This window comes from Hirundo rustica, chromosome 6, assembly GCF_015227805.2.
Source record: "Hirundo rustica isolate bHirRus1 chromosome 6, bHirRus1.pri.v3, whole genome shotgun sequence".
Classification (NCBI taxonomy): domain Eukaryota; kingdom Metazoa; phylum Chordata; class Aves; order Passeriformes; family Hirundinidae; genus Hirundo; species Hirundo rustica.
This window is the reverse complement of record NC_053455.1, coordinates 27,785,942-27,807,118: the sequence shown is the minus strand read 5'-3', so window position 1 is coordinate 27,807,118 and position 21,177 is coordinate 27,785,942. Positions and strand designations below refer to the sequence as shown.

The 21,177-nt window shown below is 45.7% G+C and overlaps 1 protein-coding gene and 1 long non-coding RNA gene across 7 annotated transcripts in view; one reads left to right on the top strand and one right to left on the bottom strand.

The window, feature by feature from the left end:
- Nucleotides 1-90: 90 nt before the first annotated feature.
- Nucleotides 91-15,312, top strand: LOC120753603 (uncharacterized). 2 transcript variants are annotated; one of them, XR_005701181.1, is made up of 4 exons: nucleotides 91-226; nucleotides 1,026-1,256; nucleotides 4,574-4,676; nucleotides 10,202-15,312. It is a non-coding gene; the product is annotated as an uncharacterized LOC120753603 (long non-coding RNA). The 2 variants fall into 2 exon arrangements; XR_009207910.1 differs by lacking the exon at nucleotides 91-226 and having other exon boundaries at nucleotides 390-1,256.
- An 895-nt stretch (nucleotides 15,313-16,207) lies between these two features.
- The window catches only part of MGA (MAX dimerization protein MGA), a 52,799-nt gene continuing 47,829 nt past the window's right edge, over nucleotides 16,208-21,177 (bottom strand). For all 5 annotated transcript variants that reach the window (XM_040065947.1, XM_040065949.2, XM_040065948.1 and 2 more), the window contains one exon: nucleotides 16,208-20,801. In XM_040065947.1, the coding sequence (XP_039921881.1) occupies nucleotides 19,513-20,801 (1,289 nt within the window). In that variant the 3' untranslated portion in view covers nucleotides 16,208-19,512. The remainder of the gene's footprint in view (nucleotides 20,802-21,177) is intronic.

The window sequence follows — 21,177 nt, the reverse complement described above, 5'->3', positions numbered from 1 at the left end:
CGCGGCCCGGCCGCCTGCAGCGCTACGGCGGCTCCCCGCGCGGGCCAAAACCGCGGCGGAGGGAGACGGGCGGCGCTTGGCGGAGGGATCGCGGCGCGGCTCCCGTGGGCCGCGATGTGCGGGGAGCCCGTGCTGGCTCTGCCTGCGGGAAACCCGTGCTGGGCTCTGCCTGCGGGGGCCGTCCGCGCTTGGTCGAGCTCCGGCGCGCTCTAATGGGGATTCGAAGGTGCGTCTCCCACGCAAGAGCCAAGCGAGAGCTGGGGGAAGGTCAAAGGCACATTAAAGGCCCGTCCTGCCGTGCTTGCTGCCCCTCAGGGCCCACGGTTGCGCCCCCCGCCTCCACCGTAGCCGGTGGCCCTGTCCATCTTTTCCATGTTTGAACCTGTTACTGTAGTGTCTCTGAAAAATGGATCGCGGGTTGGCTTAACATCCAAACTTAATGTAGTAGTTCCCCCAAATAACCAAACTGCGCTTGCCCTGATACCACCAACGACAGCTAAGCAAATATGGAGCATCCCTTGGACAGTGACACCAGAAATTTGGAAAATTGGCCCGTACATAATACAAGAGATAGGACTACAACAGATGTCTTTAACCCATCTTGGTCTCTCAAACGGCTTGAATTGTTGGTGCAAATTAATGCAAATTAATGCACTGTTTGTGAACCCTCTGACATTTGTTGCTCCTTTTGACCAAAAGCATTTACAAATCTTGGGTGCTTCCCACCCCTTCAGAGCGGGTCGGCGCACCATGCCTGGGGGTATTGCTGTCGCTGGGGCTGTCACAGTGTCCTGACTGCCCCACACACCTGCCTGGCCATTCCCGGCTTGTCACCACATCCTGCCTGTGCCACAACAGGAGCCTTCTGGGGAAGTGACAGAGAAGGGGGCCGTGGGACTTTGTGACCCAGCTGCTCTGGGGTGGGAGAGGGGACAGACGATGTCACCTTGTGCCCCCACAGTGTGGGACAGCTGACACCTCACATCGGGTGTCTGGATCTTTTACTGGGGCTACAATGTTCGCAGAGGTGGTGTGGAGGCTGCTGGCAAAGCCACACCGATAAGCAGCTGAGCTGGGTATTCCTGGATGACCACGGGAGTAAACAACCACACAGAGGTTTCCAACTATGGTGAAGTCCTGGAGCTCCTTCTCCCTTCAGCTCTTCCAAGTTTTCATTAGGAGTCTGGCAGCCCACTGGCACATCAAGATGCCCATGGAATCAGAAACTTGGATATTTGTGTGCTGGCTCCTAGCAGGTGAGAGTCTAGAAGCAAATATTCGTCAGGCCAGCAAGAGGGTTTTGCCTGGAGCTGTCTAATTCCTGTTCCTCAAGGAAGAGTTCAGAAGGCACTGTGCTAATTCCTGTGCTTCCCAAGTGGGACAAGAACTGCTTTACCATGCCGTGATAGCTACTAACCACATGAGAGGAGGTGGGGAGGCAGATTTCACAAGCCAGCAAGCCTGAATTGCTGTCAGAGGGCATACATTTAGGATGTAGCTCTCTCTCTCAGTCCAAAGAGGTTGTCCATATCAACACTGGTCACACCACAGCCCTAAAGGGGGGAAAGGAAACCAGCCTTTCGTAGCATGGAAAAGTCCTGCTAGTTCCCTCTTCCTTAACATGCCCTGACATTTACTGCAATTTTTCCTACATCCTTGGAGTATCTTTCTGGCTCCCTATTGCCTGCTGTGGGTGACCTGCTCCCTTTCCTGTCTTTGGTCACTGCCCGGTCTTCAGTGACTAATTCAAACCCAGACTATTCATAACAATTGGAGATGGTCCTTCTGTGAAAATTTGCTGAAGTTCAGGCAGAGGTTTACAATGACAAATGATCCACATGGGTTATGGTCTTCCCCATGGTAGCCAGCACAGCGCCAGCATCACAGCTTGTGACTGTGTAAACCTGCACCACCAGAATTTCAGGAAAAGTTTGTTTGCATTCCAGGTGGGATTCTGAGCAGGCACAAGGGCTTGCAGAACTAGGATCTTAAGGTTTGTTTGGTCAGAAACCTGCATAAATTGATGAAAACACCCAGAGGCATAACAGAACATGCTTCTAATCTCTACCAGTAACTTGCAGGAAGAGAATTTAAAATGTCAGTGTCTAACCTTTGATAGCTTTTGTTTTGATACACCTGCCAGAGAGAAATCCCATGCTTGTTGCTGTGTCAAAATGTCGTAAGGTTCTGGGAACTGTGGCTTTTTGAAAGATAGCAAGTTTTGTGGGATTTCCAATAAACTTGCAAGAGTTGGTAACATTGCAATTGTTTTTAAAATCAGAGTAATTTAAGTCCATGGAGCTAAGGGTGCATATATAGAATCATGGAATCATATGGGTGTCTAACTTTCAGTCCCAGATATAGTCTACAACCCAAGAGGTGACACATAAGAAAAGGATTAATTTAGAAAATGTGAATATTGTCCATTCCTACCAAACCTCTTTTCCTATTGCTCAATAGCAGTGTCTTTATGTTAAGGGTGAGGAGAAGCTCATGAAGGAAACCAGGCCTGCTGGTGCAGCAAAAATAAAATCCCTGTTCTAGGAAGATTTACGTATATGCTTAGTTTTATCCAGGCTATCAATTCTAGTGAGTGGAACTATTCACAGTGGATATGGAGTTTAAAATGTGCACCAGCCTGTACAGGACTGGGACCTGGCACTGCACAGTTTAAAAAAATGTAGTTCTTAAATTTCTGCTGTTCAACACTAAAATGTCAGAGTCATCACATTTGGGAGAAACATGCATACATTTGAGAAAGAATGGAAGGATGTCTTTGAAAACAAGAGACTGCTGAGATGTATGCTTGTGAGACGCTGTTTAAATGCAAGTAGAATTGTTCCTCTTGTTGGAAGCTGAGCACAGCATAATGTGATTTGTGATTACAATTCTTTGTGTTTGTGAAGCGACTGAAGAGACAGGATAACTCTGAAACATCACTGGACTTCTAAATCCACTGAAAAGGAGCTGGGACAGGGAACAGATGTTTCTGATTTTCAGACTAAAGCATTCTACCTTTCTAGTTATATTTGAGGCAGCATGAAATGTCATAGTTTCTTCCATTTGTCCTAAAGAGAAAGATCTTGCCGATGGTTTTTAAAGAAACTTTTTCTATGGTTTCATTAATAAAAGCTCTTGCCCTTTTTTTCTTCGATCTCAATAATACAGAAGGGAAACAGGCAGGGAACACCAATTTCCTCTAGGAATTGCAGTACGAGTCTTATCACACACCCGTTTCATTGTTAGAGGTGTACAATTTTCCAGTTGTAATATCAAATTTATGAAAGGTTAATACAAAACCCTTGCACTGACTACAACCACTAGAGTTTTAGCTGAAGTGAAACCAGAGCAGATGATGCTGTCCTGCATGGCTTCTGTTCTCCCGGCTCTATCCTCCAAGAAATACCAAACCGCTTGAAATGGAGAAACTACTTTTCATTCAGGGGTATGACTAGAAGCAATTGGTAAACCTGCTGCTCCATGACAAACCTCCTGATGTTGTTCTTGCTCGTGGTGTCCAAATTAAGCTCTCCCATGGCAGCAGTCAAGCTGGTAATCTGCTAGCCAGTCATTGTGTTGAAGCTCATTAAAGGTGCATGTGTGGCTTGTGCTGGGGCAAGTGCTTCTCTCTGAGCTCACTCACCCCAGCGCTTGTTGCTGTTTCTTCTGTTGTGCCATTATTCCCTCCTCACTATTGCCAGAGATTACCTTTATTTCTGAACAAGGCTTGTATTCTTACAGTATGTTCCTGTAGGGCCCATCTCAACAGGGCAGCTCCTTGATTGAGATCAGTTAATGATAACCAAAAACAACAGGATTTTCAGCTTCACTCTAGAGTCATGAATTCTTCCTTGACAGAAAAGATAATGTACCATGAATAAATTATGTCTTTTATCTTTGACATTTCCAGCATTTGGTCTTGAATTATGTGTTCTTAAAGAAGTCTTCTGAGGGATGCCTTAAATAATGAAAGAACAGATGCCTCAACAAATTAAATGCCATATTTTTAAGCACTAGGTAATGAAGTATCTGAAAATGTTTTTCTCTGTTGCAGAAATCCTCTGTGCTTTTCTAAGAAACAGCATTTTGCAATAGTTCTGTAACCCTGTTGGGCTCTGAACAAAAGGAACATTTTGGAAGTGATTTTAAAAGAAAGTTGTTTTCCTAATTAGGAATATGGTGATAAAAAAGAGCACATAAAAGAAGACACAAAGCAACAGAGCAGAATGCCTGAGCCCTCTCAGTGTGATATTAAACCTTTCCTTGAACTTGTTCTCCTTGCAAAGTTCTTCTCAGTACCTGTGGCCAGGCAGAGAGCATGGGGTGAGTCTCCAGACAGCTCTGCTGACATGCTGAGGGCAGATGTAGTCCCATGGCTGGATACACTAAGTGCTTTCCAAACTCTCTGTGTGATGGGGCTGCAAGGGGCTCTGTGCCTCTGAAACCCTGATGTGCTGATACCACGTCGCAGCCAAGCCCCTGGATGGTCACTTGATCAGCTTGGGGTTTTGCCATTTTAAATTTGTTTTCTTAGTCAGAGAAGGAGATCTGAGAAAGGATTTCATTTTTTCAGACACTGATGTGCTGGAGCTGACCTGCTGTCTGGTACTAGAGGGAGCTCCAAACTGGAAGCTGTGGCAGCCAGCATGAGCAATTGAGGCCAGCTCAGTGACCAGGTGAGTTAGTCAGGGGTCAGTGTCACACTCACGAGGATTCACAGCTCCCACACAGGTTAGAGGATGGGTTGATCACCTTCACATGTGCCTGCAGAAATAGTGGGGACAGACATTTTGCTCCACACCCTCACTGTGATGTTCCTGAGCAGCTTCCAGGCCAAATGAAGAGCATAGAACACATTTCCCCCACGAGCTTTAAACTCTGTGGAAGAAGAGCTTTTGGTCTTCCTCTGTAAGAGCTGCCTACCCTCCAGCCTCCAAAGGGCCATAGTGCTGCTTTCCAGTTAGGATAATGACTGTCAGTTCAGCCTCACAGGATGTTGATTCAGCAGGGTTGTTATGCCTTTTTCCTCCTGTTGACTTCTTGTTAGAGCTGGGAACAGCAGGCACTCAGATGTAGAGAGAGGGTGGAGGAGGAAAGATAAACAGCTTTGGTCTAGTCCAGAATAAAAATAACTATATGAGAAACTAGACAGGTAGAGGGTAAGAGAAGAAAAGCAGCTACCAGGCAGTATAGAGAGGACATTTCATGTTTTACTTTTCTCCAACTATGAAAATAGCTGTAAACTTAATAATAATTTCATTATTAACCTCATAATTAGATATGAATTTGCCCTGGCAAAAGGCACCGAGAATTCTTTTCTGGGCTCACAGAGGCCTCCAAAGCTTAATGTACAGTGTATCAGGTGATGAAACCCAAACAGAGTTAGTTGCTTTTATTGACTTGTTTTCTGGCAGTGAGCTTTGTCCCTTCCTCTCTTGCATTTATTGCCACAGCTACAAGGGATAAGCAGAATGAGTTTCTGGAAATTGTTTCCAACCATGGCTTAGGTCTTTTTATCAGGCTCCTGATACCTGACTTGAAATATTTAGAAACTAGCCAGCAGTTACAGAAGATCTTTTCTTCATGTATTCCTATAGAAAAGTCATGTAGACTTTTTTATCTGTGGTTCATAATGCATCCACGGAGAATATGCTTATATCATAAATCCTATCTGTGCTTTAAAAAAAAGAAAAATATACATGCATGATTGCCATCCAGCTGGTTGCCAGGAAATTGTGCTGATAAAGAGAAACCATGGGGAGTGCAAACAAAATGTGTAGTATAAAAAGTCCAGCTGAAGATAGAAAGTTACTGCTTAGAAAACACTTGTATCCACTAAGGTCTGGTATTTTCTGTAATAAGACAAAATGTGCGGAGATGTACTTGGAAATCCCAGGCACAGCTACACTCATTTTTTTCTGAATTAGAAGAATATCCCCTAAACTAAAGGAAAGAAATTACAAATCCATTTCAATTTTTGACTTTGCTATTATAACAGGTGAACTAGTCTGCTTATGTCTCAGTCCTGTATTTCAAGGGATCAGCAAAACCTATGCCCTCAATGAAAACTATTTTTAACGTAATTAGCAAAGCGCGCACAAGTGTCCACTCAGCTGTCAAAGCCAGGCCGTGTTCTGACTCACCTGGTGCCCGAGGCATGGGCACATCCGGTGTGCAGTGAGGTGTGCTTCCAAGCCTGCTGTGATGTAGTAGATGTGACCGATAAAAAACATCTGTGCTGGCTGACTGAAGCCTGGAGGAATGGCTGCTGGATTTCCCACAGCCACCTTGGGCAGCACTGTGGCGAGTGATCCTCGGGAGAGCCTCGCCATCACCTGAGTGCTGCAGGGGCAGACAAGCCTGGCAGGGCACTGCAGGGGCCAGTGGCTCCCTAAGAGCAAGGCCACAGCTCCTGTTACTTCTGTTCCAGCCTCCCAGTACAACACTAGTTGTGTGAACAGCTATCCCCACTAGCTGTGGCCTGGCCCACACATCTCTGCAACAGCCAACTTGTGGAGGGAGATAAATGATGTTACAACCCTATTAAATTTCTGCCAGAAGCAGGACCTGTCTTTGTTGTCCATTTTTCAGCAGCAGGGGATGAGAATGCAGTAGCTGCTGAATGTAAATGTGTAGTGCTTCCTACTGGATACATGGAGGTTATGAGGGAGGATAAACATCAAGTACTGAGGCAAAACTCAGCCTGGACACTGCCTGGGGCTGGTGAACTCGCCACCATCACAGCTTTGGCTGGTCAGACAAGCCATGACATGGTACCCAGGCTAACCCACAGGAGTCCTTTCAAGCTTAGATCTAATAGACTTTGGCCCCCTTTACCCACAGGACAAAAGGGTTTGGCAGTCTCAAAAGCCCTCGGTGGGACCGCAATGTTGCATGAACTCTGTCACTTTTAAAGTATAGTAATCTGGGACCTTAGATGTGGGTAGAGACAAGAGCAGCACCATGCAGATAGGAGAAGGCTGTCCTATTGACTGGGCTGGTGCCAGGGCTGACAGGCACAGAGATTGGATGTTGGATACTCCTACTTGCAAGGGGAGTCCAGAGCTGAAAACCACATGATAGGAAAGCATTTGACTGAGCTGGTACTTAAATAAGGGATGCCAAATCCTTGTTCCCTTTTGTAGGAGTTATTTGTGTTCTCCCTAATTACTGCTCTCTGGAAACATGTACCACAGGGTGAAATTACTATCAAACTCTGTGAGGAGTGATAAAGGCCTCCCTTAGAGCAATCACTTTATACCTTTCCCAGTTTTAGGCCCACAAACCTTTTGCAGTGAGTGGGGCTGCAGACATCTACACACTTCATCTTGTTGGCAGTGGGCTTAAGGTGTTTGTGAAAGGTGGTCAAGAAGAGCTACTTTCCACAAATGTCTAACAAGTACTTGCAAGGGCTCACTGAGCAGAGGCTGAAAGCTGCTGCTTGACTGCTGTAAGATCGCCCAGAGGCCTGTTCACTGTAGAAAGGTTCAGATGGGCTATGTTATGTTGGGCCAGGTTAGGTTAGAGAGAGCTCCTTACTGTTCCAGGCATAGAAAGGGATCACAATATAGGTTTTCCAACATGTGTCTAAACAACCAATTGTCCTTTGTTTGTCCTCCCTCTGGTAGTGTAAGCAAGAGCATACAAACTAACCATCGTCACTCCCAGACTGTTCTGCAATGGAGAGCAGGAAGATGTTATTTTTCAGATTCTGCCCTCACAGAAGACACCTTTTAGCTTTCTGCGGGGCTAAACATCAGCAATGCCACTGTATCACTTGGCTGATGTCTCCCTGAATGTTCTTTGGGCCAGCTCTGCACAGGCTGCACGAATGGCACTCAGCACACAGGCTGGCCCTGGCCCAGGGACCTGAAAGGAGAGATGCTTGCAAAGCCCGCTCTGCTGAGCTGGTGTTCCCAATGGCCTGCTGTCTAACCTCCCCCCACTGCCCAAGAGTATGTAGGTCACTGTTCACATTGTTTTCCTCTGAGCCTCAACTGCTCCTGTTTTGCCACTTTGTTTGCAATTAGCCCGTACTTCTGTAATTGACCTAAATAAGCCTGTTTGTTTCATTTTCTTCCATCCCATGCCTTATGTTTCCAGAGAGGTGTAATTAATAAGAACAATGCAGCATGAATATCTTCTGCAAGCCCAAAGCAGTGCCCTGGCTGGAGTTAGTCCTGCTGTTGGTGCTCCCCAGCAAGCTGACAATGTAAACTAGAATTCAGGCAGTTTTGGGTTTTGCCCTGAGAAAAAGACAGCATGACAGATCTTACAGCTTGACTGTGCTGTACGGTCTCCACAGATGCCTTTTATTATTACTACTGTTAACAAAATTAAAGAACTAGAACAAAACTGTAAGTGAGCAAGCAAATACAAAAGTCCCTCTGATAGCAAGTGATGTCAAAGCGTTATATTGCAAGCCATGAAACCCACCCATTTGTGCCGTATCTGCTCACTTTGCCTACCACAATCACATTCAGCACAGTGATGGTTGTTCCAAATTTCCTCTCATGTCACAATGCCGCCCTGCCCATGAGGTCTGAAGTGTGAAAGCTGGAAAATCAAATGCAACAGAGCATGGAAGTTACCCCACTCAGTCTCTCATGCTGTTGGGCAATACTCAGCTGGACGGGTTTCAGGCACTGCTTTTTGCCTCAGTTTTCCCATCTGTCCCCATGAACTCCTGTTTGGAGGGGAACATCTCATGAATGTTTCCTTTATTTGCAGTACTTTTTGCCTTTCACATTCTTAAAAGACAAAAGTAAACATCAAAATAAGCTTGCAAGAGAGCTTTTCCCAAAATTTCCTGTTGCTTTCCAGACCCTCCCACAGAGATGTTCTGCTGCTTCCCACTGGGGTGCCCATCTCTGTTTCCCCCTGCTGCAGGCAGGGCTGTGTCTGGGTCCATATGTCAGGTTGGCACAGAGGTCTGTACTGAGGCCCACAGGGGTTGTTACAGAGCCTGAAGAAGAGGGCTTAGCACTGTGATGTCTCTGAACACCAGGCTCCATCCTCTCACCTCAGAGATGCTGCAGAAAGGCACAGGGAATGAAATGCAAACTACGTGTCATGCTGTTTGAAAACCATATACCAGAAATTTTGGCACTGCATCTATTTGTAGGTTTCCTGACGTGTTGCTGGTACCCTACCTAGAAGTATGTAGTCAATGTCAGTTCCTTTGCTTGTGCTTGGTTCTCTAGAAAGACTCTGAGAGGACTTTAATTGGTGTCAGAAGCAAAGCACAATTCAGTCCCAGGGTGGTCTCTGTCCAGCAAGCAGGGAGATGACATGGAGATAGGCACAACAAGAGCTGTGGCACTTGGTTGTGGAACTGGGTTGTTCCAATAAGCTTAAATTTTGTGCCCAACTCTAACTTAATTTCCTTGGGAACTAGGGCAACAAAATACCATAAACCCCTTTTTAAATCTCCTCCATTTAACCTCTTGCTCCTTGACACAGACTTTGAGATCCAGTTTCCCCCCTTTCTCTGTAATATACCTTGGCTTGCAAAATCCACCATGCAGAACGAAATCTGAACTTTCCACTCCCCATGGCAACCATAATCCAATTAAACAAGACAAACCTTGGACAGCAGTTGGTCCTTGGACAGGACGTGGTATACTAAACACGATACCAGCAGGAGGAGAGTGAAACACAAAACTCGTGAAACAATCCTGTTAAAAGAGAGCTGGCAAGTGGGTGCCCTTCAGGACAAGGACACGCACAAACACACACGCTCTCTCCTTTCTTTGGTCCAGCACATTTTACATAGATGACAACAAATAGGAAGGACTGGGATTAATGGCAACTTCTGTGCACTTGCAAGTCTATCTGAAGAGCACTCACGTGCACATTTAACTTGGATGGATGGATGGATGCATTTGTTCCCGTTGCTAATGGGCAAATACAGGTCTGATTAGGGATGCTTTCCTTAAGCAGTGCCAATGTGGGCAGAAAACAAATGTCAAATACAAGAAAATTGCACACAGCCCATTAGTCATCTGGCAGGAAAACTGACTGAGAGGGAAATATAAAAGTATAGCCACACACTCTCACGGTGGTGAAAAAAAGAAAACACTGTGACTAAATACTAAAGTCACAGCAAACCCAAATATTACTCTCAGAACGACTAGAATTAGGAAGGCTAGAAGGCTGGTAGCAACAGCATAGAAATGTTGCCCTATCTCCATCCCCTCAGGTTTTTAAGTCCTGGATGGAAAAAGACCTGACCAGCCTGGTTTGATCTCATGACTGCTCCTGCCCTCAACAGAAAGCTGGATTACAGATCTCCAGAGGCCTTTCCTATGTGAATTTTCCTGTGATCCTATGAGTGCCTATGATTTGGCATACACAGAAGGCAACTACTGACATCGCCATGACAACAAACTGGGTTTCTGCTGGTGTTGCAGCTTCCTGCAAAGAGAAGAGTGCACACTTCCTTGAGAGAAGTGTGCCAAGATTTATAGCACTAGATTCACTGGAGCTTTGCTTTCGCTCAAATGAAAGAATTAATAGGTTATCAGCTTGTTGCACAGTTCTTTTCTGCTTCTGTTTCAATTTTCTTTTTCTTTAAGATAGTGAAGAAAAAATTACATGCAAAAGAAGATAATTACATCCTCCCCCTTGGGGAGACAACCGAAAGGGCTTCAGCAAATACTCCCAGTGCCAGTGGGAGGCAGCCAGTCAGCAGCCGGGGCCAGCTGCATGTGGTTCAGCACAGCCAGCCCAGGGCTGTAAAGCATATTCCTTCACCGCTTGCCCTGTGGCCTTCCTAAATAGAAGCACATGAAGCAAAACGCTTCCAATGTTTTGTTCAAATACTGCAAACGAAATCTCAGCTGCAGTTAGCGGGAGTCGAAACCTGCGCGCTGGGCACATTCGAGGCGGTGGTGCTGCTGTGGCCGGTCACACACCCGGGGGTGGCGGCAGGGCAGGCATGAGCACACCCTGCGGGGGTGCTGGCCTGCCCGAAGCCCCTGTGGGCTCCTCAGGCTGCAGGCAGAGGATGGGGATGTGGGGCTCTGTTACCACAGCTGCTGTCCTGGCAATGCCAATGGGGGAGTTTGGAGACACGAGAGCACTGGGGCCTCAGGCGACGCAGCTGCCGCAGCAGCTCTGTGTCCAGCCACACAAGGGCTCTGCTCTCTGCCACGTCCGCCTCACACCCGGGTGCCAGCAGCACAGAGCACCTTCAGAGGCAGAGGAGTGCTTGGTTTCCTGCTCGCCGCCCACTCGCACTGTCTGCCTCTCAGCCAGAGTCAAGGATCCAGCCCCCCGGGACTCACCTTCAGCCAGGAATAACTTCTGACTTGGGGCAATTTTAGTAGGTCACCAACGCCACTGACTTTTTCCTTTGGCAGTTATGCTTTTCTTCCTCACCCTATGAAAATCAAGTTTTCATTCAAACATGAATGTGCCTCTTGTAAGCCGATCTGCAATATAATTATTTTCTCCCTTGCTCAGCAAACTTTGCGAAACTGGACATTTTCCCCATCGAAGCCAGACAATGAGGCCTTGTCTACACTGGAGCACAGTAGTAACAATTCCCACTGTGGCTGCCATCAGTTCAGCTTGCCTGATGGGAGCCGTTTATTAATTTTTTTTCCTGAAGACTAAGCTTCCCGGTTCAACTGTATTGCCCCACATGTCAGACCCACATTTGTGGGGTGAGATTTTTTTTTTGCCATGGACATTCAAAAGCTGAGAAAGCAAATTCAAAGCTTTGCAAAAGCAGTCATGAGCTGCAAGTCTGTTTGAGCCATTTTTTAAAACCAAATAGCCATTGTAACCTAGAAGTGCAGACACTGGCTGGGGAGCAGGAGTTAATTGTTGTTCCTGGAAAAGGTTTGCCAGCATCTCCTTCTCCTGTCAGGCTTTTATAGCCACCCACCTTAACAGAAGTTAAAACATGATCACATCAGCTCCACACCCTTAAAAATGTATCAAAGTAACCAGAGCAGGAAAGTCGTACTGCTGTGTTATCCATCTCATATGTGGAAACCTTCACATGCGTTTGATGTTTGCTGAAGCTTGGCCCATCTGAAGTTATCCAGCCCCGTGACGTGTCCCCCACACCACCACCTCCCACACACCCCAAACCCAGCCAGCCCTCGCCAAGCCAGCGGCTGCCCCCACCCTGAATCCGAGCGGCACGCATGGGGCTCCCACCAGCCCCCATCCGCTGCAGCGTCCTGCTCCCACGCAAGGGCTGCCCAGGCAGGGGCACCTTGTCCAGGCCTGCTGCCTTTCCGAGGCTGAGCGTACAAACGTGGCTCCAGCCCAGCCCCAAAGGGACACTAATGGTTGACCAAATCACGTTTTACTCTAGCTACGTAACGTTTCATAGTAACATCCAGGTCCAGCACTGCTCGAAATAGAGCACAACATTAGCTCACACCTTTTCTAAGCTCAGCGCTGCCTCTGCCTCAGGCTTAGGCAGGAGCAGACAAGGCTGCCTTATCAAGAGCTGTGCCCCCATGGGGCCATGGGGGCCAAAGGCCCATGGTTGAGGACAGCACAGCTTCACCCGTGCCAAGCAACAGCTCCTGCAGGAAGAGGCACCTTTAGCTGCTGTTTACACAAACAGCTCCAGCCTGCATTGGATACCAAAAGAAACCAGACACCTTGTCTCCACTGAGGTTTTTCCTTCCGGAGAAAAGAAACTCAGCAAAAATTCCAGGATCCCTTCAAACATTTTACTGCTGTTTTAAGACACCTTAGGCTGGAATATGTTTTGTGTAAAAGAGCACATCTGGCAGGCCCTCAGCCATGAAGAAGGCAGGGTGGGGTGAGCCAGAGGGAAGCAGAAGGAGGCAGAGGGATGGGCGTGACACTGCTGCTTTCCAGAAGAGAAAACCCAGCACGTGCTTAGCAGTTGACTTGGTGCCAGAAGGAAGTGTAGCCACAGGCCTGGGCTTTGAGGTGCTGGGTGAGTGTATCATGATAGGCCAGGGAGCAGGGCAGGAAGCAGAAGGGTCTAAGTCCCTTTTCCTTACACAGAGGATGGGGCTCAGAGTTCCAGGTCAGAGCAGGCAGAAGGACTGGCAGAAGAAGGGGAGAAAGAGAAGCACCTGCCCCTAGGGCCAAGAGCAGCTTGTGCAGCTCCTGGAAGGGGGTCTGGCACACACTGTGAAGGCAGCAAGGGATGGGTGCTGCAAGAGCTGGCAGCAGCTTCCCCAGTTGCTTCTGCAAACTACTGAGTCAGCTCCAACGCAGACCCCCTCTTCTCTCACTGCTGCAGGAAATCCTGGCCAGGCACTGAAACAGGGGCTACGGTGGCACGTGCTGCTGCAACAGCCTTCAGCGACAGTGGTGTGCTGTCCTAAAAACATCTGTAAAGCTCTTATTGTCCTGCTAATGGGCTTCTTGTTAAACAGAACAGTCAAGCTGCTGCTATAAATCAAACCAGCCTTGATCATACTTTCACACTGCAGAAGGTCCAGGGGAAGGTTGGGAGTCATCAGTGGCACCTTGGAGGCATAAAGAATTTTATATCCTTGCAGCACTCAGTAGCCTCAGCTGCAAACTGGAGCCCATTGCTCCTGTAAACTCTGCAGACCCACACGAGCCTACAGACCTTGCCCAGAGGCTTTGTGCCCACAAAGCCCCGGGCCTCGGAGAAGCCAGGGAAGAGCTGCACACCCACAGGTTTTGCTGCTCTGTTAGGGGCAGCCACATCCCTGGCTGGGATTCGGCCAGCGGGACAGACCAGGAAGAGCCGGGCAGGCTGTTTTATACAGCTGTGTCTAAGGAGTTAATCAGTGCTGAAAGCCTCTAAAAATGGCACACAGCTTATGTCTGGGTGTCTTTTTTTAGCTGCTATTTAATTGCCTGGTTTCAGCCCACGAGGCACAGCACGCTGCGGCACTTGCCAGGGGCACCGCTCTGCGCCACGTGGGGGAACTACAGGGAGCCCTTCGCTCGGCAGGAACGGGAAAGGAAGAAAAGGCAGCAGGAAAGCCTGTCCCTCCTCCTCGGACGGCAGGCTGGCAGAGAGACTGAGCCCTGCTCACACCCACATAGCTGTGGCTGCCCCTTGATGCACCCCCATCACATCCACGCCTATCACAGGCAGGGATCCTGCTCCGCCGGCAGCTACTCCCATGCCGAGAGCTGAGACAGCTGGGCAAAGTGCTGCCTTTGGCTCAAGTCCCTCCATTTCCAGCATCCACCTTACATTAGAGAGCCAGTGCCAACAGCTGTAACCTGCAGGAACCACAGTCCTGTAATGCTGACAGCCCTACAAAAACCAGGGAACCCTCACAAGAGCGAGATGAACCAGGCAAGTGACCGCCATTGAAGCAAGCAGAGGTCTTTGCGCTTTGTGTCACAGCAACTCTGCCGCCAGCAAGAAACAGGGGACAGCGGGGACATTCCCAAATTCACCAGCACCGGTCAGACACCACAGGCTGCTGGGCTGGATGCATTATTGGATTAGACAGACAATAGCAGGGGTCCTGAAGGCCTCCCTGGCATCGGGATGTCGTGTGCCTGGAAGCCTGGGGCAAAGATCTTCCCAGCTGCTTGAAACGCTGCACGGGAGCTTTGTGCTGGCACCTGTGAGGCCCAGGTGGCTGGTCAGGAGGACACACTGAGGCTTTCCTCTTCATCAGCAAAGACCTAGACAAGTGGAGACTAAATCCTTCTAGGGGTAGAAGTCTATTAACAGAATGAAGAGATGGACACCTCCAGAAGAGCTCTCACCTGCCAGATGCCTCCAGCTCCAGAGACACAAGATGGACAACTAAAGTGTGAGCTGAGGCAATAGAAAATCCAGATGAACAAAAACAGCCAAGTACACCGTGGTGTAACGATGCCTTCTTGGTCTGCAGCAGCAGCTAAAAGGGCAAATAGATGAGGCACTGAGCTCAAGTGACAACAAATGGCACTACAATTCCTTCATTACCCCAAATGACAGTTATTCATTTAGATTCCATTCATAGCCAATTACGGACAAACTGGTCCTGAACATTTTTGGATTGCATTTATAGACTCAGATCTGGCTGTAGCATCAGTTACTGCACAGGCTCCCTGTAACTCTTCATTGTCAACAGTTTATTTGTACCACCATCTGCTTCTCCAAGAACACGACAAGTATGCTGGAAAACACAGATCCCCAGCACAGATTGTTGGCCTCTATTGGAAAGTTCTTTCCATTGCAAGCCTGACTGGATATGGACTTCATGTTTATATTTCTTTCTATTCCAAGAAGTAACTTTAGCCCTTAAAATAAGGAGTAATAGGATGAGGCCTTGCTGAAGGGTTTAATAAGAAATTTCAGAAAATATGTTGACTGTGTCAACCATTTTTATTAACTCTTCCCTGTGAGGTCTGATGTTCCTCTTTAAATAAAAATAAATTCTGTGACATTTCTTCTCCAGTCAAGAAGCTTACCCTCATGTCTACTTGTTTCTCTTCATTGTATTTTCTTTTCTCAGGTCTGTAAGACTAAATTCTCATTTGTAGAAATGTACTGCATAACAAAGAAAAAAAATACTACCAAAAAAGGGAAAAAATTACAAACACACACACAAAACCCCCCAAAAAACCACCACCAAAAAAACCCCAACCAACCAACCAAAAAATCCCAAACAAAAGAACCCCCACACAGCTGCAAGTGTGATATTTTCCATTTAGTGCACATGGAAGCCATAGACAGCTACTCAATAAGGGCATTTTACCTATTTCATTTTAAAAAGCCTCTCTCCTCTTCGCTTCACTTGAAGGCAGATCTGCAAACCTGTTCCCATTAGAACAGCCCTCGTGTTCAACTTCTCCAAAGGAAACAAAGGATAAAACCCGGCTTGGGTTTGGGTAAGGAATCTGGAGAATGCTTTTCTGTGGGCTTAATCTCTCAGCTCTCAGGATTTATTTTTTTTTTTTTCCTTTGAGTGCCATGACCAAATGTTAACCCCCTTGGCTTCCTGCTCAGGACACATCTTGTAGAAAATAAAGTCCCTTTGGTGCCTTTTCTGCACTCAGCGAGTCAAAATCCCCTCTAACAAGCAATGACATTTCCTGCATTAATGCTAAGACTAAAGACAAAAATCTCTGAGTTGTCTGAACCAAACCCAAATGTTTGTGCTGCCAAAATTTCTGCCTCAGAGCATTCACGTACCATTTTCTCAGGTCCAATGGCACATGTCACCAACAGGCCACCACCACCTCATTTCTCCCTCTCCCTGTAACAAACTTTCAAAGCCAGTTTCTAGTTGACCTTGATTGGTTTATTTTAGTTTTACACTTTGTCCCTCACATACAGTTAAGAGTCTTGTACTGTTAGATTTCTACAAAAATATCAATTTTTCAAAAGCAAAAAAGAGGGAAAGATATATTTTAATATATAAAAGGAAAAAAGCTAAATCTGACATTTCATTATATTCTTAAAAACATTCCAGTCTATTTACAGATGTGTAAAAAAACAAAATCTCCAGGTCTCTTGGTCAAGCGAGAGCGTGCGCCTTGCAGGGGTTTCCTTGGTTCTCCTGTTTCCAGAATCTTCTCATTAGGTGTCATATTCTATGATTATTGCCTCAAATGACAGCATATGTAATTTTAAAAATGTTTGGGAGCTTAAGGGAAGAGCAAAGAGTCAGCGTTTAAATTCATAGCAAAATATTGTGCTGCAGACATGAGACAGTGAAACGAGCAAAACCCAAGTGTGTTTCAAACACGGTTTGTTGGCTGGCAGAACCCATCAAAGATCTTTCTCGGAACCGCACCAAATGCCACCTGTTACAGCCGGACTGGGGGGCTGTCCTTAGTTCATTTACTAAAAACATTCAGGGACCAAAAGGTTTTGCTGTCATCTTGACAGCTTTACATTTTTACTGCAGTAAAAAAATTTACTGCCCAGTGCCAAACAGTAAATTCATATCCAGAAATTTTATGCTACCAGATAATAAACAGAACATCCTTACAGCATTTCTTTTAGATCATGCGTGATCGGTTATCATAATAGAAGCTTCTCTGTCCCACAGAGAGCACACAATTCTGTGCGCTAATTAAAATTGGCTGTTTGGAACCGTAAAAAAGTGAGGTGCAGAAACAAGGGTTAGTGATTAGGAATTTAAAAGCAATCACAGCACAAGTCCTGTTGCTGTTTCTCACACAGGAGGAATGAAATCTATTGGCAAAACAAATGGTCACAAGTTAAAAAAAATAAGCAACTTCAGCCTATTGGAAATGCTCAGAACCAGATTCCCAGGTAAATAAATTTAAGTCTGATGTAGTGCTAGTAAAATAATTTAGTTACTCCAGATTTCTACTAATTTAAAATAAGGTTAAAATCCTTAATAATATTAAGCAACGTTTATCTTGCTTAATTATAAGCAATTGTAATCTTAATTATAATGCTTAATTATTATTTTATAATTACGTTATAATTTAACAAAATTATAAAATAAGCCACGTTTGTCTAAGTACTTACTGGGATTGTAAATCCCCTTTCCTAAGGCAGTAAGTGACAACTGTAAGACCCTGCAGAACTCTCACAATGACCTACATTCTTCTTTTCCAAATCACTAATACGAGACTTGTACAAAATATTAGAATTGTAAATATGCCAAAGCCAAAAGAGAGTTGTACGTAACTACTTTAAAACACACTGTTTAGAATGGCCAAGTGAAAAATCTTTTTTAAGTAGTCTCTGGAGTACCTTTACACACACTGAGCTTGAAGGGCTTCTCTCCTCTGTGGCATAATATAAAGAAAAAAAAGATGAGGAAACAGCCAAGGTACGTAAATTCCCTGATGAATCTAACCTAGACACGGATCCAGAAGATGCAGCGTGCTGAACAGGGCACTGGGTTGTACAAACACTGCTCCATCACCGTGGAAGAGCATCACTCCCAACACCTGCACAACCTCAGTGCTGGAAGGATGAAAATTCCTAGATTACTGCATCACCAAAGATGGGCAATTTGGAGGCCAGGGGGTAATCCCAGCTGCTGCCGCTGGAACAGTTAAGACATGGAATTACATTCCTAAACATAAAACAAAATGCACCATCGAAATTCTGTATACTTTTCAATTTTCATGGCAACATTTTTTGACCTTTTCGGAACAGTTAAGAAGCCCCCCAAGCGCACCGTAACTTATATTTACAAACTTGATAGGAAAAGATTGTGTATACACTCATTAGCAAATCATCTCTCCGAGGCTGAAAACTTCATTTGTCAAGAAAACTATGAAAACAGAAATTGTGTACAAAAATATAAATATCTTTACAGTCTGCAGGCCCCTCACAGTTCAACAGTTGAACAGTGAAGAGCATCTACAGGTTACTGAGTAAGCAGTGGCAGAGAAGAATAAAAAATACATCTTGTGATTCAATACTGCCCTATTTCCCTGGTAATGAGCATTTTTGTTGACTTTTTTGCTATACACAGCTTGTGCAAATGCAGTGAGAAACCTCTGAGTACCTTTCCTGAATTTATAAAGAAATGAAAGGTTTGGAAAGCTATACACATATTTTCATATTTACATTCACATGTACACCTCGCTCACTTATGCCAGGCTACAAGACTCCTGAAAGCATTCTGCGTTTTCACAAAGCATTACTTGGTATTAACATTCCCAGCCATCACATACATCTTGAAGAATGACAGAAGGAAAGAAAATAGGACCTGGGAAAACACTGGAGCTACTTCAGCAATGTATTTAAAGATGTAGCAATAGGGTGCCCACATTTTCTTTCAACTCTGCAATTTTTCGTTACAGATGTTCTAGGCATCAAAGGGGGAAGTATTTGTGTGGGGGCAGGAGGTGAGAGTGAGAACAGTATTATTGAAGTTAACATATTGTCCTCCTTCTCATTACATTGGGAAATATATTTTTCTTCCCCAAGCAGTGAGAGTTATAAATGTTTATTCAAATTTCCTGTGCATAAGCTCTTAAAAAGTCTCTGCTAGAGAACTATCTAGCACCAAAGAAAAAGCCTTTTCACTTCAGCCCTCTGCAGTTTCAGATTTCCCTTCTGCTGCTCTAGGTATCAACTTTGAGAGTAACTACAACCTGATTTCTGCATATTTATCATATTCTGCATGTATTAAAACAAGCAAATGTGAACAATGCCGTTTCTGCATAGATAATTTGCCTGGTACAAAAACAATCCATATTTTTTTCCCCAACAAGACAGCTGCCTCCCTACTGGGGAAAGAAAAAAATACCTCTTTCGACAGCCTCAGTTTCTCAGTCCCCTGACAAACTACTTCTGTGAAGAACCCAATTTTGGAAGGATACCATGTGCCCAGCAATGGTTATAGATCATCTTTGTTGTCTTGAGAAGGGGGAGAAGAACATCCAGAATACAACAGTGAGGTAAAAGTACATCAACATGCTTTAAGTTTCCTAACACTTATTTGACAATTTGGGGCCTGCCCCTCAGATAAACACAGTGCTGATGCTACACAGAAAACAAATGCTGCAGACAAAGGAGGCTGCTGAACAATGACACTGGCTCACACTGCTCTAAGATCTCTCTTTCAGTCTGACAAAAAACATCTGCACTTATTTGCCTGTTGAATTTGAAGGCAAGGTCCCAGTAGTATCCAACTTCGCAGCCACAGGTGCTAATGTGGGCATTACTTTGTTATCCTGTCCTTCTTGAAGAGCTGCAGATAATGAATTTTTTATCCGACTAGGTGCCAGTTTTGCGATGATAGGCGCCAGCAAGGGCATCACTTTATTACTCGGCCCTTCTGAGTCCACTGGCAGACTTGCCACTTTTAAACCAAGTGGTGCCAGCTTGGGCATGGGCCTCCACAACGCATCAGCATTACTGGATTCTGGATTAGTCTTCATCTGCAAAACTGGTGGAGTCACGTTAGCGGCATCTGACAAGGTTGTTACTGTTTTGCCATTCCCACCACTGGTTACAGACAGATTGGAAAGCGGATTCTTCATTTCAGTACCTATCACTATCTTTAAAACATCTGCCTCGGATGAAGGCTCCCCGGAGTTCTTGTCCCCATCACTAAGGTCATCATCTTCCAGGTGCAGCAGGAGGGGGCTTAAAGAGCCACCACTTTCTGGAACTTCAGGAAGATCCTTAAAACCGCCTCCCAAATGGCCAAACTGGAAGGAAGACCCATCTGCAGCAGAGAGATCACTGGCTGTTCCCCGACAAGCTTCTGCATCTTTGTGAGAGAAATCTGAGCTGAGGGCACCAGGCAGCACTGACATGGCTGAGGCATCATCGTTCAGCTGCTGGTTGAGGAAGGCGATTTCATTGAGCAGCGAAGTGAGAGTTTCATCGGTGTCATCACCCTCCTCGATGCTGCTCAGTATATCACTTGTGTCCAGGTCTGCCTCCTCCATTGCTGATGCTACTTTCCTCAATTCCATTTCTATCCTGGCATCTTTGATCTGCAGCTTGCGGAATGACAGTTCTTTGGATTTTAATCTTTCCCCTCTAAAATCACCCTCTTTCCTCCTGGCTTGGCTTCCTACAAACTCACCAATGCAGAGCTTTTTGCCAAAGGACTCTGGAGGTTCCTTTGTACACGAGACGTTCCAGAGTTGTGGAAGGGCATCTTTATTTTCAAAGACAACTTTTGTTGGACCTGTGGTAATTCTTCCATCTCTGTCATCATCCCCCAGACACGGTTTTTCTTCTGAAAGCACATCATCACTATTGCTAGTTTCAAGGGGTGCTACAGCCAAGGATTGCTCAGAAGCTGGAGAACCTGCTGTTGCATTAGTGTTTTTGTTTCGGTTCAGGTTTAGATTCATGCCTGCTTCAGCAGCCAGTGATGTTACATTAACAATCTTCGGCATCATGAATGAATCTTCGCTTTCTGCAAAACCACACAAAGCAGCATCCATCAGGATATGCATTAACTGCAAGGTTATAACTTGCATATAACTTATATAACTAAGTATAATTTGCTCACTTTCAGGTCTTCCTCAAGTAAACTGCAATTTAAACTGCTTACACAGCTCTGGTCAACTAAAGCTTTAACAGACCAATAGCTTAGTTTTCAACTTGTAGACCAAGAGCTGCAGTGCAACCAACTGCAATGCTTACAGCTCAGATGGTGATGCACAAGGCAAACAAAGTAAGAATTTATGCTTTGTTTCTGTGATCACATAAAAACAGTATGCAGTACTGGTTTTTTGCACTACAGAGACATTTCAGAGACTAAATGATTACTTATTTTCTGCCTCCAAGCT